The sequence below is a fragment of the Medicago truncatula genome, chromosome 3 (assembly GCF_003473485.1).
Source record: "Medicago truncatula cultivar Jemalong A17 chromosome 3, MtrunA17r5.0-ANR, whole genome shotgun sequence".
NCBI lineage: Eukaryota > Viridiplantae > Streptophyta > Magnoliopsida > Fabales > Fabaceae > Medicago > Medicago truncatula.
The window spans coordinates 54,863,081-54,883,944 of NC_053044.1; the positions used below are offsets into that span (position 1 = coordinate 54,863,081).

Here is a 20,864-nt window from a genome sequence, read left to right on the forward strand (position 1 = left end):
CCTAAAACTTCCACCATTCATCATTAAAATCATCTAGGTACCTTAAACCATCCCCAAAACATCTTATAACAACTTTTCAGAAAATCAAGTTTTGTCTGGGCTTACTCGCCATGGCGAGTTGGGCTGCTTGCGAGGCGAGCTATGAAGTTGCTCACTCGCCATGGCGAGCACAGCTACTCGCGAGGCGAGCGATGAACTTCTGTACGGGCAGAAAACTGGTTTTACCCAAAAATCCCATTTTTCTTCCAATCACTCCCCAAATCAGTTTACAGATACATAATTAAGTGTTCTACGCAACCAGAAACTAATTCTAACCCCAAAATCATGCTTACAACTTCAAAATCATCATTTTATCATAAAAACCCAATTTCCCAAATTCTCACCAAAACTCTGTTAAACACAAAATCAGAAATCAGTAACTACGTTCTTGAAGTAAATCCCACCCTTACCTTAGAAATTGCAGAAAATGTACAGCAGAAATGATTCTTGGCTCTAACTTGCTCTTCTCTCCCTCTTCTTCCAAAGGTTGGTTTTTCACGTAAAACTGCTTCTGATACTATTTCTCAACTTCCCTCTTACTTAACTCCCTAATATTTCCATTAGCTCCCCATTAATTTTAATAATTATTAAATAACTCCCCAAACTCCAAAATAACTAATATTTCATACTTATTCTAATTATTAATAAATAAACCATATAATAAAATAATACACCACATAAATCACCCAAAAATCACATATACACAAATATATGCATATATATACTCCGCATAAATCACCAAACATCATGTATAATAATATATATATACTCCACATAATAAAATAATTAAATAAATAACTAGGGCGTTACAACTCTCCCCAAATCACAGAATTTCGTCCTCGAAATCTTACCTCAAGCAAACAACTCCGGATACGACTCCCGCATCTTACTCTCCAGCTCCCAAGTCAAACTTTCACCAGTCGCTCCACCCCAAACGACTCTCACAAGAGGTATCTCTTTACCTCTCAAGGACTTCACCTTTCTGTCATCAATCCTCGATGGCATAGTCTCAACTGTCAGGTTGTCCCTAACCTGCACATCATCATCCCTCGGAATCACATGAGAAGGATCCGCAACATACTTGAAACACATCGTGCAAGTTCGAAAGATGTGGTGGCAAACCAACTCTATATGCCACAGTACCAATTCTCTCTGAAATCTGATACGGACCAATGAACTTAGGAGTCAACTTTCTCGACTTCAAAGCCCGACTAACACCCGTCAAAGGAGTGACCCTCAGAAAAACATGATCACCCTCCTGAAACTCAAGATCCTTTCTTCGCTTGTCATGGTAACTCTTCTGTCGACTCTGCGAAGCTTTCATCTTTTCTCTTATCAATCTGACTTTCTCAGTAGTCTCATGTACCAAATCCGGTCCCAACACAACACTCTCACCCGACTCAAACCAGCATAAAGGAGTCCTACACCTCCGACCATACAAGGCTTCGAACGGTGCCATACCAATACTCGAGTGATAGCTGTTGTTATAAGTAAACTCAATCAAAGGCAAGTGACTGTCCCAAGCTCCACCTTGCTCAAGCACACACACTCTTAACAAATCTTCCAATGATTGAATTGTCCTCTCCGACTGACCATCTGTCTGAGGATGATAAGCCGAACTCAACTTCAATTTCGAACCCAAGGCGTCCTGTAAACTCTTCCAAAATCTAGAAGTGAACCTCGGATCTCTATCCGACACAATACTCGACGGAACACCATGAAGTTTCACCACATTGTGAATATAAATCTCTGCCAACTGCGCTACCGGATAACTGATATTGATAGGAATGAAGTGTGCCGACTTCGTCAACCGGTCGACAACAACCCAAATAGCGTCATGCCCCCTCGGAGTGTTCGGTAAACTCGTCACAAAATCCATAGAGATACTGTCCCACTTCCACTCCGGTACATCTAACGGTGTCAACAACCCTGCAGGCTTCTGATGCTCAACCTTGGACTTCTGACAAATCAAACAGGCATAAACAAATTGAGCAACATCTCTTTTTAAACCGGACCACCAAAACAGTTTCTTCAAATCATGGTACATTTTTGTAGCCCCCGGGTGAATACTCAACCTACTCTTGTGACTCTCCTCAAGAATCAACTTCTTCAACTCGTCATTGTCAGGAATACAAACTCTACCTCTGAACCTCAGCACACCCTGATCATCAACTTTGAAATCACTATCCTCAGTGTCATTACCAGAAGTCATCAAATCAACAAACTTCAAATCTTCTTTCTGAGCTTCTCGGATACTGTTCAAGAAATCACTATCAATTTTCAACATTCCCAACTGTATACTCTGGGGTGACAATTCACAGACAAGACTCATGTCTCTGAACTGTTCTAACAATTCAAACTCTTTAACCATCAAAGCAGACATGTGCAAAGTTTTCCTACTCAAAGCATCAGCAACCACATTGGCCTTACCAGGATGGTAATTCAAACCAAAATCAAAATCTTTCAGTAACTCTAGCCACCTCCTCTGCCTCATGTTCAGTTCCTTCTGGTCAAATAAATACTTCAAACTTTTATGATCACTGAACACCTCAAATCTGGAACCGTACAAATAATGCCTCCAAATTTTCAAAACAAAAACCACTGCAGCTAACTCCAGGTCATGTGTAGGATAATTCTTCTCATGAACACGCAACTGCCTAGAAGCATACGCTACTACCTTACCATCTTGCATCAGAACACCACCTAAGCCCAGCTTAGATGCATCACAGTACACAACAAACGGTTCTTCTGGTTTAGGCAAAATCAAAACAGGAGCAGTTGTCAATCTTCGCTTCAACTCATTGAAACTACTCTCACACTGAGCATCCCACACAAAAGACTTACCCTTACAGGTCAACTGTGTCAACGGAAGAGCCAATTTTGAAAACCCTTCTATGAACCTGCGGTAATAACCAGCCAAACCCAGAAAACTTCTAATCTCAGTTACCGACTTCGGAGTCTCCCATTGTGATACCACATCAACCTTTGAAGGATCCACTGCAATACCACTACCAGAAATAATGTGACCCAGAAAACTTACTTCACTTAACCAGAACTCACATTTTGATAACTTAGCATACAACCTCTTTTCCTTCAACACTTGCAATACAATTCTCAGATGCTCTGCATGCTCCTCCTCATTCTTGGAATAGATTAGAATATCATCAATAAATACCACAACAAACTTATCCAGAAAAACATGGAAAATTCGGTTCATGTACTCCATAAAAACACCAGGCGCATTAGTAACACCGAAAGGCATCACCTTGTACTCGTAATGTCCATAACGTGTCCTAAAGGCCGTCTTCTGCATATCCTCATCCTTCACCTTTATCTGATGATAACCAGACCTCAAATCAATCTTACTGAATATCTTAGCACCAACCAATTGATCCATCAAGTCGTCAATTCTAGGAAGCGGATACCTGTTCTTGATCGTAACTTTGTTCAACTGACGGTAATCTATACACAATCTCATACTACCATCCTTCTTCTTTACCAACAACACCGGTGCTCCCCAAGGTGAAACACTGGGTCTTACAAACTTTTTATCTAACATGTCCTCCAACTGTTTCTTCAACTCAGCTAACTCAGAAGCTGACATACGGTACGGTGCCATCGACACCGGCTTAGTTCCTGGAACAAGATCAATTGAAAATTCAACCTCCCTCTCTGGTGGCACATCAGGAATCTCATCAGGGAATACTTCTGGAAATTCATTCACTACCGGTAACCCATCAATCACAGCTTGATTTTCTAACGACAATTGTGCCATTAGAGAATACATCAGGATACCATCACGTTCAAACTGTTTCATCTGTTTTGTAGACAGAAGCTCAACCTCACCTTCTTCTTCAGCAGAAGAGAAATGTACCGTCTTACTAAAGCAGTTGATATGAACTCGATTATATTCTAACCAATTCATACCAAAGATAACATCCATACCCGTCAACGGCAGACAAACTAAATCAATCACAAAATCCCTACCAAACATAGATATGGGACACCGCAGACAAACAAGAGAAGTGGTTACTGAACCCTTAGCTGGAGTTTCAACAACCATTTCCCCTTTCATATCAGATATATCCAAACCCAACTTATAAGCACATTCAATAGCAATAAAACAATGAGTAGCACCAGTATCAATAATAGCAATTAAAGGAGTACTATTAAAGAAACAAGTACCTCTGATAAGTCGGTCCTCATTAGGAGTCTGCGTACCAGTCAAAGCAAACACCTTTCCACCAATTCTAGTCTTCTTCGGCTCAAGACACTGTGAACTGATATGACCTTCCCCATTGCAGTTGTAACAGACAATGTCCCCACGCTTGCATTCAGCTAAACTGTGACCCTTCTGACCACACCTGAAGCACTTCCTATCATCTCTTCCACAAACATTACTCTTGTGGCCTTTCTCACCACACTTGTAGCAAACAATCTCAACAGGAGCATCTCTCCTCTTGGGCCTCCTATCATCACCCATCCTCTGCTTTCCTTTGTCAGCAGGAGCACTGTAAGGCTTAGGACGATTCTGTTGTCCGTTACCCCTCCTCTCACTCATAATCTTATAATGAGCTTTGGTGTCTTCTTCATAAATTCTGCACCTGTTAACCAACTCAGAAAAGACTCTGATCTGTTGATATCCAATAGCTCTTTTGATGTCAGCCCTCAACCCATTCTCAAACTTGATACACTTGGAGAACTCAGCTGTCTCCGCACTATAATGAGGGTAGAATGTGGCAAGCTCCACAAACTTAGCAGCGTACTCTGTGACAGACATGTCACCCTGTTTCAACTCTAGAAATTCAATCTCTTTCTTACCTCTGACATCCTCTGGAAAATACCTGCCCAGAAACTCTTTCCTGAACACGGCCCAGGTTACCACAACATCATCCTGCTCCAGAACAGGCAACAAACTAATCCACCAATCATCGGCCTCCTCAGCTAACATATGCGTCCCAAACCGCACCTTTTGAACCTCAGAACACTGCATGACCCTAAATATCCTTTCAATCTCCTTCAGCCACTTCTGAGCACCGTCAGGATCATACCTACCCTTGAAAGTTGGTGGATGATTCCTCAGGAAAGTCTCTAGCATCCTGGTTCCATCACCACCAGTCTCAACCTTAGGTTGCTGTTGAACAGCTTGAGCTACAGCCTCAAGCGCAGCAACAAGAGCAGCATCACTACTTCCAGTCATCTCGAGATTCTACACGTCAAACAACAACTCAGAACAACAACAAAAAGCAACATTAAAGTTGACACTCTATCCTAGGTGGCTCAACACGACTCTACTACTTGGCCGGACGGACCAACCTGCTCTGATACCAAATTGTAACACCCCGTTACCCAAAAGCAATAAAATAACATATAAACATCAGAGTAATTCCACAACGGGCATGCTACATTGCAAATTCAAAATTCTTAAATAGAAAATAAAACTATTTAATTCAACATCATTCATAACTTCAATAATTATGCAGCGGAAAGTTTTGCATTTCAATAACAACCACAACGATTTAAATCTCCAACAATATCCTGGCATTAAGCCTAAACAACAAAGTCAACCAACAAAGGGCCACATCATCAAGTTCCAAAAATTGATACATAGGAGGAAAACAACAATAAAATAATATAAATATTCCCATCCCACGTATCAGAGCCCTAGACACGACAATGAGCCACCACCAACTACTCAGGATCACCTGCAAGTTACCCATAGGAAGGGCAACGTTTTCAAGCAGAAGGGGTGAGATTCACAACAATAAATATAGATATTAAAATCATCAATTGAATCTAACACCCTAATCAACGACACATTATCTTGTAAACATATATATATATATATATATATATATATATATATATATATATATATATATAAGTCACAAGCAACAACAACATCAACAATACACCATAATCACAATGAATATAAATATATAGCATATATTCAACACCAACATCATCTATCAGATAATAACCGAAATCAACAACCAAGACTCATGCAAATGACATGACCACTGCTAAGACACCATCTTAGACTTCTTAATGAAATGCAATTATGCATGTGGTACCAATCAGGACCGAGGCCCTCACCGCTTTTGAATGGTTAAAGCATTCATCAGGACCGAAACCCTCACCGCTGTTGAGCAACTAGTACTCCAGGACCGAAGCCCTCACCGCTGTTTTATGCATATGCAATGGACCTACTTGTGTATATCTACATACAACTGACCATGCAATGCAACTCCATGTGACTCCAATTAATACAACATGTATGATTAATAATTAAAACATACAATGCATTCCTCATCATCAATCAACATCCAACAGAGATTCAACCATTCAGAATGATGCACAATTAAATAAAATTATGCTTAAACAACAACACTTAAACCTTATCAATCAAGCAAGCAAAACTGCACTCAAAACTGCACTAGCTCGCCTCGCGAGCACATCTGCTCGCCATGGCGAGTTCACAAAACACTAGCTCGCCATGGCGAGTTCAAGGCGAACTCGAGGCGAGTGAAAATCAGGTGCTCTCGGGAAAAAGTGACATTTTCTCACTCAAACTCCAATTCTAAGCTCTCTATTCATCTTTTTAACCTAAAACTTCCACCATTCATCATTAAAATCATCTAGGTACCTTAAACCATCCCCAAAACATCTTATAACAACTTTTCAGAAAATCAAGTTTTGTCTGGGCTTACTCGCCATGGCGAGTTGGGCTGCTTGCGAGGCGAGCTATGAAGTTGCTCACTCGCCATGGCGAGCACAGCTACTCGCGAGGCGAGCGATGAACTTCTGTACGGGCAGAAAACTGGTTTTACCCAAAAATCCCATTTTTCTTCCAATCACTCCCCAAATCAGTTTACAGATACATAATTAAGTGTTCTACGCAACCAGAAACTAATTCTAACCCCAAAATCATGCTTACAACTTCAAAATCATCATTTTATCATAAAAACCCAATTTCCCAAATTCTCACCAAAACTCTGTTAAACACAAAATCAGAAATCAGTAACTACGTTCTTGAAGTAAATCCCACCCTTACCTTAGAAATTGCAGAAAATGTACAGCAGAAATGATTCTTGGCTCTAACTTGCTCTTCTCTCCCTCTTCTTCCAAAGGTTGGTTTTTCACGTAAAACTGCTTCTGATACTATTTCTCAACTTCCCTCTTACTTAACTCCCTAATATTTCCATTAGCTCCCCATTAATTTTAATAATTATTAAATAACTCCCCAAACTCCAAAATAACTAATATTTCATACTTATTCTAATTATTAATAAATAAACCATATAATAAAATAATACACCACATAAATCACCCAAAAATCACATATACACAAATATATGCATATATATACTCCGCATAAATCACCAAACATCATGTATAATAATATATATATACTCCACATAATAAAATAATTAAATAAATAACTAGGGCGTTACACCCTAAGTGCAAGTCATGCAGCCCTTAAAAGTGTTGAAAATGAATGAAAAGAATCATAAATATGTTTGAAATTAAAAGAGAAAAATGACCTTAGAATTTTCTGTGATGGAGGAAAGAAGCGGTTGAGATTGAAAGGTAGGGAGTAGAACTCTTCATTCATGCTATCTGCTCTAAAGGTTTTAATCTTAGCTCATCATGGCATTCCTCTATCTTTGGCATTGTCCTAAGAAAAGGGAAACACCAGTGACAAAGAGGTTCCTCATTGAATTCTTGTTGGTGTCAGTTGCAAAAATTATAGCCCTACAGAAGCTGAAAAAACAAAAACAACAATTTGTCGTAATAAGACAAGAAAGTGAGTGAGGATATTCACTACAGTTTACTAATCTGAGACAGGCTCATTAGCTGCTTCTATATTAGACTCTTTTGAATTCTGTTATAGACTTGTAGCCAGTCAGTTCTTAAGGCAGCATATCATGGTGTATACCACTTCACAAAAATCATAGCAAATAATCCAAGTGATGGTTTAAAATTCGTATGCAAAAGTGAAAGACAGCAACAGATAGAAAAACCAGTAATATCTTCATAATCTAGTTCAAGTTATTATGTTTCTATAATAATAATAATAATAATAATATCGGAAAGATGGCTCATCCTGTCACAAAGCTTGAAGTATCTTAAGGAATAATCTTTATTATATTGATCAAATTAGTTAGTGAAGAGCAAGGATAGTATAAGTAGTCACATAAAACAGCTTTGAAGTTGATTTAAATGAAATGTAGGAAGGAGAGATACTTACACCAGGAGTCAGAAGACCTTCTTGCATTGCTAACATCTTAGTTTCAGATGGCTCCTCCAAAGCCTATACAATAGACCTTAAATAACTAAAAGAAGCAAAACATTTCCTTTAAAATTTATGGATAATCTATATCATGTTACAGAAACGAACGGATGAGCAAGAATAACGTCAGTAGTACCCTCATGTTTCACAACCTATTTTTGTCACAAAAAGTAACTTAGTCTACGATTATCAATGCTAACTAATGAAAGATTGAGCTCTGTAAGTTAGAATTTTTTATTTTACATTATAATCATACATATTAATATTATATGTAATATTTAAGCCATGAGGTGCATAAATATGCTTATATCATATCCTTGCAAGTGATCCAAAGGTATGTGAGTGTAGCAGGAGAGTGAAGAAAGAGAACTTACAAATATGCTTATATCATATCCTATTTGTTTTTTCTTTTTTTTTTATAATAGTGGTGTAACAGATATAATTTTCTTTTTAAGGGTTTTTTATATACACATTTTTGAAGTTTTTTTTTTGGTCGAACATTTTTGAAGTTTTAACCCCCTATTTTAAAAACTAACTTTTTGATCCCTATATTAAGGAAGTCAACAATTTTTTTTGATCCCCCACAAATTTTGATGATGTCACATCCTGTCAATGACATGGTGCTGACCGTGTATTAATGAGATATAAAAAAAAAATTTCATGTCATTATTATTGATTAATATTATTATTTATTTTATTATTATATTATAAATTAATTAAACTAATTGTCTCCATCTTTAACATCAACATTCAACACTAACACAAGATTAATCACAATCCATCATCAACACTCTTAAAACTCAACCCCCAAATGTGTATGTGGTTGTTGGTTGTTGAAGATGAAGATTTGTTGAAGAAATTTTTATAATGAATACTAATATTGTAATATATAAGTAAAATAAAAATATATTTTTCAAATCATTATGCCAAGTCAGCGTCACATCAATGAAGTTGTTGGGGGACCAAAAATATCCGTTGACTTTCTTAATAGAGGATCAAAATGTTGGTTTTTGAAGTAAGGGTATTAAAACTTCAAAAATATGTAAATAGGAAGACCAAAAGTACATTTAAGCCAAATTTAGATTTGAATAAAAAATAAGTAAAAATGACGAAAAAATGCAAATTAGTCATTTGTTTGTTAGTGAAAGAAAAGGAAATATTTTCAACAAAAAAAAAAAAACCTAAAATAACTTAGTACTAATAAAAACCAATTAAAAAAAAACCTAAAATAACTTGGTACTAATAAAAAACAATTAAAAGAAATAACAAGTGAGTCATCATGGCCTGGTGGTAAGTTGCTTTGATTGCAACTCCTAGGTCGCGGGTTCAAGTCTCATCTCAGCCATAAATTAATTCACATTTTTCATCATTTATAAAAAACGCGAAATTCTCTTTGAGACGGCATTCAAGGACGTCGCAAACCATTTGGGAAATCTGCGACGGAATATTTATCGACGGTATAAAACCCTTGCTAAATCCCTCACAAAACTACTTAATGTCACATTTTTGACGGAGATTATGACGGACACGTAGCGATGAAACAATCTCTCGCAAAACCCGTCGCTAGGGACATCCACAGAGGACCCCTCACAAAATCCGTCCCAGTTTGCGACGGAAATGAAACCCTCACAAATTTCCATCGCTAAATCCGAGTTTTCTAGTAGTGCGATGAAACTAATAATTATTGATCCATTAACAACATTATGACATCGGTCTCGATTATTTGTCATTTTCTTACTGGTTATGCTGGAAGTAAAGGTGAGAGAGACTTCCGTTAATTATATGAACATTTATTTTTGGTATAAGAACGACAGTGAGACATCAAATGATCAAAATCAGTTATATTAGAGCTGAAAGGAGGTATATTTTCGCAGCAATGTATGAATTCATATATATGATTCCCACATATGTGAAGCTAAAAATATTGAATAAAACTTCTTATTGATTAGATCAAGAGAAGCAAAGCAGGAGTTCTTTTTTTATTACTATAGATCATTTAATATCTCATTCTTATTTTTTACTATTACATGAGAGGATAGAAACTAATATGGTCATTATAACTTTATTATAGTGTAGATAACCTTCCTTTGCTCTCTTTGCAACATAGAACTCTGTCTACTTTACATTACTAGGTCCCCCAGTTACGAGAAGCTGCAAAAAATACAGTAAATTTTTTCATTAGAGTGACTCATTGTTAGTCGGGGATGGATCCAAACCGTGTGATTATTTTTTTGTTGGTGTTTAGCCGTGTAATCCTATGAGGATGTAGACACGGTCCTCCTAAAACAAAATATGATGTGACTCATTTAAAAAACAAACAACAAAATCAATCGGTTTTTTTACTCAAATAATCTAATAGCTAAAAATTCACAGGTAAATAAATGAAATGTTTAAATTATGAATCTAGTTTTTCCTTAAAAAAAAATTATAAACCTAGTTTTGTTTTTACAATTAAAACGATGCAAAATAAATATTAGATGCATTTACATGATTGATTAATTTGTTTTTTTTGGGGATAATTGATTAATTTTTTATTAGTATTTAATTGAGTAAAATTTTTAACTATAAGGACTAAAAAAGCTAATAAGGAGTATTGATTAGATAAAAAAATAAGTTTGAGTACTAAAAAAATTTAGGCCTAAAATGACTGGTTTACTTGCAACCCTATGGCTATGGGCCAGCCCTAGATATAGTGTCGGTCAAGGGGCAGCCATGCAACTCATCTCTCATATCTGATACTATGGCTATGAGACTCATAGTATACAAACAACGCAACACTTTTGTCGGTGGTTTTTTACTTATTCAACTAAGCAAAAGGCTAACGATCGTGCTTCCACATAGTATTCTACTCCCTCTGTTTTCAAAATGTTATTTTAGCTAAAAAAAAAAATGTTATTTCAATGCAATAATAATTTTTTCATTTCAATTATACCTTTTAATTAATATTATGTTACATTACTTCCAAAGCATTATTTTTTCTTTAATGAAAAAATAATCTTTTGTTTATTAGGATAATTTGATAAAATTGCTACTAATATTTGACTACTTTATTTCATTCCTTAATCTGTGTGTAATTGTTTAAAACGACACTCATTTTAAAACAGAAGGAGTAAAAGATAGATAATTAGTTAAAGAAAGAAGATAAAAAAATAAGTGCAACAATTAATTATGAGATTAGAACCTATGAGCTGACCTGCTTCAGAAAGAGCCCAGTTGCTGTCTTGTTCAATATGCCAAGCAAAATATCCAAACAATCCATTTTGTTTGGCATAAATAACCTTGTTAGCTATACTTTGAGTGTCATCATATCCATACCAATCTGTACCTTTGAAGCAGTAATTTTGAGTATATGTGGAGTTGTACACAATCTGCCCTCCAGTATTTTTTATATCCTTGTACTTCACTGCCCCTAGTCCCTGCGTAGCTTTACTATAAATTCTACGGTTATTAGGATCTGCCAATCTCCACTTATAACCATAGTAGGGTAAACCAAGTGCAAGTTTGTTTTTTGGCACACCTAACCCTACCCATTTATTGATACCTTCATCTGCACTGAACAAGCCAGTTGGGTTTTTCAAAGGAGCGGGTGGTTGTGTTTGAGTTGGATTTGTATCTGAGATGTAAAGGTCATAGGTCATTACATTAACCCAATCCAAGTTGTTTGCAACATCTTGACCAGGGTAGTACTTCAATGGAGTTATCTGATCAGAGCCACCCACTGCAGCAGATAACAGCAGTGCTGGCTTGCCGGAACTCCTAGATTCTGTGGTCACGGCAGCTCTCCATTCCCTGATTAGCGAACCAAAGTTGGCCTTTTCTGTGTCTGAGGATGGATACTCCCAGTCAAGATCAAGGCCATGAAAGTTGTTATTTCTGGCTACTCGGATTGAAGAATCTATGAATGATTTCCGGCCACCAGGTGTGCTAGCCATGTTGGCATATTTTTGTGCCAAAGTAGGACCACCCCCACCACCAATTGATAGAAGGGTTTTCACTGAACTACTTTTTGCCTGAACAGTTTGGGTGAAGGTTGAGAATCTTGCTGCGTTTGCAGGAGAAATGGTGACTTGGTTGGTAGCAGTATCAAGGTCAGCAAATGCACAAAACAAGTGGGTGAAATAAGAGGGATCAATATCAGAAGCTGCAAGGCCACTATCAGAATACCAATAGCCACCTTTAATCATAGCATTTGTAAAGGATAATTGGAGTTGGAGAATCATGAGGAGAGTGGAAATCAAGAGGAATGAATGCTTTTTGGAGTAAGCCATTTTCTTTGTTACCGTGGATGCAAATTGTCTTGCATAAGTGATGTAGATATATAGCAATATAGCAGCACATTTTGTTGACTCTTCTCTTACTTGTTTAATAAGTTGTCTCCTCCAACCTTAACTTATCGTATGGAACTGGAAAACCTTTGGATCATGATTTCGTAGTCAATAAAAGCGGATAATTGTGATTTCGAGTCAAGACCAGACAGTTCATATTAAATTTTATATTTTTCTATTTTAATCCAAAGACCATCATCATTATCGTGAACATGTCGTGAATGCGTCAAAAAATAATTATAAGAAATCCAATTTGATAAAAATATGGTATTTTTTCGGTGCCTCGAACTGTCTTCTATACAAAACAAAATAATGATAATAATTAAAATGGAAGATTTGTGTTTTTTCAAAGAAAGGAAGATTTAGTTATTATTATACGAACAAATTTACTATATATTTCTCTGGGTTCTTTATTCATATGAAAGAAAATAGATTCTGGATTTTATTGCAAAAACTTATGTTCCATTTCATATCATCAAAATCAATTCTAAGTCTAATAAAAATTGAAATTTATTTTAGGGACAATTTTCCTCAAACGATGCTTATATCCGCCAAAAGTTTTTTTACACATGTATTAAATCAAATCATTTGATGATGTCACTTTTTTAGTTCTTAAAATATAGCTATAAAATTGCCAAGAAGAATAAATCTATAAATATATATATAATTAAATGCATGTGCAAATTCTTTTTACACAATCGCAGCTTGAAAATAAATCTCATTTCGTTTGCCTCATCATTGACCCATATAATTAATTATGGTTGGATGTGAAGGAGTCAATAAATTGATAGGTTGAATACAAAAACCTAACTTGTCAAACTCAGATGATTAAAAAAATCTCAATTATTAGTCTCGTGAGTTCAACTCAGTTGACAAGAATATTGTATTTATATATATATATAAGTTTTTTTTTTTTTTTAAGGAATATATACGTAGAAGTTGAGATTCAAACCTTAAACATCCTACTTATTGGAATTTATTGTCAGTAGGCTACTTGACAAAAAATTCTCAAATATCATGCGTGATCCCTTTTCAAAAATTGATTAAAAATCTCAATTTTTATGCATTACTCTCTCCGTTCATTTTTAAGTGTCGTTTGAGCACGATTATGTGTTCCTATTTAACTCATTTTAATAGTTTAAATGTATAATTTGTCGATTACACCCTTCTCAATTACTCCTACTTGCTAAAATCAAGTTAATTTTTAAAACAAAATTTTGTTACCTACAATGGAACATTGAAATGTTAAAATTTTAATTTATAAGAAAATCAGTAACATTGTGATTTTCTTTTGTTTTGAGGAGAGTAACATTGTGAAGCTAAAATTGATTAAATGATCCCATAGTATCAATATTAACAAAAGTTTGAAGCATAGTTGAAATCTAAATGTTGACTAAAGGAGTCGAAGAGAAGCTAAATTTTGTTTAACTGAAGATAAAAGTTGAATTTTGATTAACACGAAGTTTAAATAAATTTTAATTTTCTTTATAATTATTAAAAAAATTGTGTACTATATTTTGACTTTTTTTTGAAGACTTTAAAATGAAATTTATTAAAATCATAATAAATTCTAACTAGCGCAAGAAATGCTAGAATAAGATTCGTAACATAGCAAAATAGTACAAAGGAATCAACCACCACATAGAAACACCAAACACCTATGGTTTTCTAACATCCACAAACTCAGCACCGCCGCAGCTACAATACCAAAACCACCACCATCACCTCCTCTTACCACAATACCCGAGACTTGTCTCTCCACCAACACCACCATCACTTCCACCCCAATTCAAATCTGCCACCACAAAAACCACCATGAGCCACCACCATCACACCACAACCACCATGAAATCTACCACGAAAACCAACATACACACCCATAAAAATCAGCCAAATCTACCACCACGGCCACCACCACAACTGCACCAGTGGACCCTTGGAATCAACCACCGCCCCCACCACCTACAACCAGACAAAATCAGCACCTTCTATGACCATCTCGCGAGCCACCACACAACCACCCATAGCCATCACACAACCTCAATAAACACCCCCTCTTGATCAGCTCCAGTCCACCATGAAATCCGACGTCAAATCCGAGTCCAAAATTTCAACCACACCCATACAACCACGACAAACCACCACCACCGACCCACCCGTGAACCACCACTACCTATAAAATAACCACCTTAAAACCACCACAAAAACGCCACTTTAAACCACCATATCACCATCACCAAACATACGCCTTCCACCGCCTCTTTAGACTATTGACAATTGTTTATTATGAGAGTGATAAAGTGAGTGCAAAAAAAAAAGGATTTGTTAGAGAGAAAGAGTGTATAGCTTGTTTGTTATGGGAGAAAGATAAAACATAAAATTTATTCAAAATAGAGAGACCGTGTGTAAAAAAATGATGGCATGATTGGAAAAAAAATAAACTCTAAAAATCCACTTTCTTAATTTGAGTGTACAATTTTAAAGTGGCACTTAAAAAGAAATGGAGAGAATTTCACTTTTTAAAAGTAGAGACGATCAAAGATTCGGATGGTTAAAAATCTCAATTTTGATATGTTGAACAAGTCCAAAATTAATTAAAAAAAATGCCAAAATTATTAGGTTAAACATTATGACTATGGAGCTCAAACTCTGATTTCTTCGTTTATACGTGTGAAATGACTATTATTATTTCTTTTATATTTAAAAATAAAAGAGCTGCAAACTTCATGGATTAAATCTATATATTATGCTCCTTTGTATCACAAAGAAATCTATATATTACGCTCATATAAAAATAGAGTTGAGAGAAATAGATAATTTATTTTTTAAGAGAGATAATTTATATTTTCAACATGATATTTATCGTTGATTGAAGAAAAAGATGTAAAATAAATAAATGTATGTTGATAAAAGAATAATTAATATAAATTTTTTGCCAAAAAATAATTAATATAGTTAAAAATATCAAAATGATCGTTTCCGCAAGACACCTTATTTATTCTGTATGAAAAATGGAATTTCTAACCATTATATTTCATCCGTTTTTAAATATAAGCAAAATTGACTTTTTAGGTTCATTCAATTAATGATATATGTGGTCCATATGAACCACATACATCATTAATTGAATGAGGAGGGAGTACCACTTAAAAAAAATCAAAGTGATCTTATAAAAAAATGACAATTTTCTTTTTCAAGAGTTTTATAATTAAAGATGGTGATAGCATTAAGTTGATTATAGTGGGATAAAACGGGTATTCTACATCCATACTATCTAAAGCAAACAGGAACCAAATTATTCGGTTACTTACAAGTTACGGTCATGGTGGGTTTGACATTTCAAACACTCATTTGACGGTTGAAAGAAGGCAAATTAAAAGTCATTTTCATGTATTGACTACGCGTACTTTTACATTTTGTTTGGTTAGACACGTACTTTTACATTTTGTTTGGTTAGACACGTACTTTTCCATTTGAGAAAGAGTGATAAATACGTTTATATTAGGAGAAATCCTTGGATAGATGCAAGCATGACAACATTGAGGAATGAGGAGGGGTGATTTTAGGTCAATTTTTGACGTAGAGTCATCTCTCTATATCTTTTCTTCATTTCTTTCAATCTAAATAAGTGATTTTTATATACATCAAAGTTTTTTCTTGCGTGTTTTTTCGTGATTTCGTCATCTTAGTGGGACGTTGTGTTGTTCGTCGTCTTGTGCGGCGTTGTTTGATTTCGTATCTTTTGTTGTGTGGTGTTTTTTTGGTTCATATTGAAAGATCAACTTCGGACAATCACAGATTCAATTAATGATTTGGTTCCAGAAACATGAGTATTCTGGTGATTTAGATTTTATCATATTATTTGTAGACATTTTGTCAACTTGAGTGTTGTGAATTTGTTCGCAGATTCACCCTTTACGTTTTTAGCGATATTAATCATGTTATTATCTCTAATGTATTCTATCCTATCAATTTGAATGAATGAATATCCTTTATTTTTATAAAAAAAAAAAAAAAAAAAAAAATGCAACCATGACAACTCGATTTTAGAGTGTCCACGGTAAACACACCTATTTTTGTGGTGGGTTCTACATATACAAATCATTCATTCATAATTTTATAATAATAATATTTAATAACATTCAATTTCTTCAGTTCAACATCTTATACAAATATCTTAAACACGTTAATCTTCTTTTAATAACTTTGTATCATTCCATAATATTAAAAAATATAGGTTTCACTTCTTTTTTTTTACAAAAGGTTTCACTTAAAATTAGAAGTATTCATTGAGACATTTTGTCTTATATATCCAAAATTATTTCTCCTCAATAGAAGTACCTCAAATGGATTAGATCTTAAAATTTAAAGAAATGATATTTGTACATATTTTTTGACAATTTTCTCTCTCATACTCACGTTATATTTTTATTCTCTCTCTTTCTTTTTATCTCTCTATTGTTTTTGGCCAATCATAAAAAAGAAAAATAAAGTTGTCATGAAAGTTGTAAGAAAGAGATGTACAAATATCACTTCTCTAAAATTTAAGACATCTCCACTGAAAATGGTCTTAGGAATAACAATAATCAAACCTTATTTCACTAAATAAAATCAGTTATATGAATCAAATTACGTTACGATATTCTAATAAAATATAAAATAACATATCATCAGAAATAAAATCATTAAAATTAGAATGTTTTCTCTCTCTCTCTCTTGTTCATTATCTCTAGAAGTGGTGAACTTGGACCAATTAAAGAAACTTTGAAAATAACAAGTGATCATTCTTGATGAGAGGGGTGATGTACTAGATCAATGTGTGATCGAAAGATGACAAAAAAAATTTTTAAGAGGCTAAAATGTTGAAAGAAGACAAATTAAAAAGAACAAATATTTTATAAGAATGTTAACGAGTGTCGTAGAAAAAAATTAACGGAGTTTTTAAACAATATTCTTAAAGCATTTGTTAGTAAAACTCGATACTTTAATATCTTTTTATAATAATTTTTTGGGCAAATTATAACAATCTCCCTCAAGTTATGGGTAAATACAATAAACCTCCCCTCTATTTTCAAAACCATCATATACCTCCCCTCCGTTACCTTCCGTTAACTCTCTGCCTCTCCGTTAGAAATCAACATAATTAGGTCATGCGATCTTTGCTTTTCCTCTCTCTCAAAACCGCCAAAAATCATGCGATTCTACCACTGATCGTCCTCCTTCTCTCCATAGTTGTTCATCTTCAACCTCAATTGTATCTCTGATCATCCCCCTCCTTCATCACTCACTACTGACCACTGTTTCTGTGCATTCTCTCTATCGTTGTCGTCGCTCTCAACGGTAATTGTGTTGCGGCATCGTTCTTTCTAGTTTCTGGTGTGTTGTTTTCGTTCACCATTCTTTTTTTTTTATGATGTAGATCGTCGTCGTATCACTGATTCGTGTTTTCTCTCCATAGTTCTTATACTTATGTGTGTTTAAATATATATTTTTCATCAGAGTTCGACCTCCATAGACTCTTATGAATTGAATTTTTGTAGTATTGGTTATGAACGTGATATCTATATTTTGTTGTGTGTTTATACTTATTTTTCATTCACAACTTCTTCCTTTCTATTAGGTTATGAATTGATTTACCTAGCACAGACTGTGTACCCTTACCCCATCACAGATGGCTGAAACCCACACAACATAATCACCTCCCAATAAAATTACTCAAATAGGCCTAAACAGGACCCGAAAAAACAGGCAGCCAAGACCATACAGCAGAACAACAGACACTGTAAAAAAAGACAGAAAAAACTCCCAATAGCAGCAACAGACCCACAGTTTGCCCTCTCAACCGTCATCCCCTTTGCAAACATTCCTTTGATTAGTTGGTTTATGCAATTATTTGCTCAAATTTCGTTGACGGTTACGTGAATTTGAAGAATATTACAAGTGCCATCATATGATCATATGAAGAATTATCATATGTACCAGCTCCGTCCCTAATTATAAGACCCTTTTGAGAAAAAAATTTGTCCCTTTTTATAAGACTTGTTTGCTATTTTCAACTACATTAATTATTTCTTTACATACATGCATTTATTTATTATACATCTTTTTCTTCCATCAGCAATAAATAACATGTTGAAAACATAAACTATCCCTCTCTCTTAAAGGATAAAATTGTAAAAACAATAGTAATTACAAACATATTTAATACAAATATCCCCTATCTTAATTCCCATTATTTTTTCAAAAGGCCCTATAATTAGGGACAGAGATAGTATAAAAATGAGTTTCTGTAGACCTCCAATGTTTAAAAAAATAAGAATTATTTTCTTGAAAAAACACACGATACAATATAAAAAAATGAAGTAAGATACTAGTTGATTGTATCATAAAAAAAAAAAAAGTTAACGGACAATTTAACGGTGTTAACCAAGAAGGGAGGTGTTTGTCTATTTGTTAAAAACATAAGGGAGGTTAATATTCATTTTAAAACTAGAGGGGGTGTTAGTGCCATTTTAATAAACCTTAGGGGAGGTGAGTGCAATTTCCTCTAATTTTTTTAAAGATTTTATTTTATTTTATTTATAAATTAGGCATGTAGTTAATGTTTTATAGAAAGAAGTAAATTAAAAGAATTAGTAAATAGAATAACGAGAAAATAAACATTAATGATTAATTGATATCGTAAAATGAAATATAACTTGGGACAAACAAATTTTGTTAGAATGATCTTGTTAACCGGTGCCCCAGTCCCCAGGGCACAAGTCAACACAAGTCAACAAACTGTAAGAAAAATCAAGTTCTACTTTAAGAAGAACACTTTTTTAACTTTCAAAAGGTATAATACAAAATTTTCAAGAGAATATTTTCTTTTATAATTCCTTAACAAATGCGCTACGAAACATGTTAACACTTCCCTTGTTAGAATGATATAATTTGGGACGGAGGAAGTATTATATTCGTCTCAAAATAATTGAGTCATTTGCAAAACAAATGTCTCAAAATAATTAACTCATTTTACTTTTCAATGCAATGTTAATATAGAATGCACCAATACATGACAAGACACTCAAAACCATTTTTATTTCTCTTTATACATTTTTTTAATATATGTGAAATGAACAAAATGTTCGGTTATTATGGAATAGAAGGAGTACCATTTAATATTGAGGTGACACATCTAAAAAGTGTGTAAGACACCAAACATGATTACCTAGTCACATTTTCTCCTTGTTTTTGAATGCAAACCTAATTTTACAGAGAAATGTTTCACGAATAATATTATAAATCAAATAATTAATTGATTTTGTTTCAAACTAAGACGGGATAATACACTTACGGATCGTAGAAATGAATTTAGACTCATCAATGTAGGATTAAAAGTACATACAATCACTTTTTAATTGAGTTTGATGAACATAGGGTAATGGTAAAAATATTTTATAACATAAAAGAACCAACTCGTTACAAAAAATTTAAATAATTACCTTGTTAAAAACATCTAACTTAAAAAATCGCATATTTGACCAATTAAAAAGTACCTTCATGCATTGAGTACGAGTACTTTTACATTTAATAAAAAGTGAAACAATATATTAAAATCAATGTTATTTCTCCGATCTTATTTATAAAACCCTTATTTTCACGTATAGTACAAAAAAGTCCGTGGTATTATCAATGTGATAAACTTTAGTATGGATGGATATTACCAAATTACTGACTATGTATAGATGCACTCAGTATAACTTTTCATATTTCATTGCACAATGATAAATTAATAAAAGATGTATTTAAAAAATTAGACTAATAAATGTATCTAAAAATTTACAAAGTACTAATTAATGGACATAAAAAAAGTTAAAATGAGTCTTATAATAAAGGGCAAAAGCGGGGACAGATCTACATTGATCATTGGGGATAGCTGCCCCACTATTTATATATTTTGTTGTGTTTTTTTAAATATTTTATCTTTTTTCTTACTAAAAATTAAGTGATGCTCCACAAAAAAGAAATAAATAATGTTGTATAGAATATGATATCGCCCTCACTAACCAATTTTTTTGGATCCATCATTAGAAGGAAGAAGTATATAGTAGTTATTCAATTTCTGTACAAAATAATGTGTGTGTGTGTGTTGTTAAAATAATTACCATTGAAACATATTTAGTTTTTTGATGCATCAAGTTGAATGAAGAGCTTTAAAAACATAG

General features: G+C 34.2%; 1 protein-coding gene and 1 long non-coding RNA gene across 2 annotated transcripts; both read right to left on the minus strand.

The window, feature by feature from the left end:
* Positions 1–5,700: 5,700 nt before the first annotated feature.
* LOC120579635 (uncharacterized) lies at positions 5,701–8,787 on the minus strand. The gene is made up of 3 exons (XR_005645358.1): positions 8,291–8,787; positions 7,584–7,803; positions 5,701–5,744 (listed from the first exon to the last, which is right to left on the minus strand). It is a non-coding gene; the product is annotated as an uncharacterized lncRNA (long non-coding RNA).
* Positions 8,788–10,254: 1,467 nt separating this feature from the next.
* LOC25490142 (class V chitinase) lies at positions 10,255–12,636 on the minus strand. The gene is made up of 2 exons (XM_013606594.3): positions 11,526–12,636; positions 10,255–10,483 (listed from the first exon to the last, which is right to left on the minus strand). Exons 1-2 carry the CDS (start codon positions 12,598–12,600, stop codon positions 10,461–10,463), a joined length of 1,098 nt encoding a protein of 365 aa, XP_013462048.1. The 5' UTR covers positions 12,601–12,636; the 3' UTR covers positions 10,255–10,460.
* Positions 12,637–20,864: the final 8,228 nt, after the last annotated feature.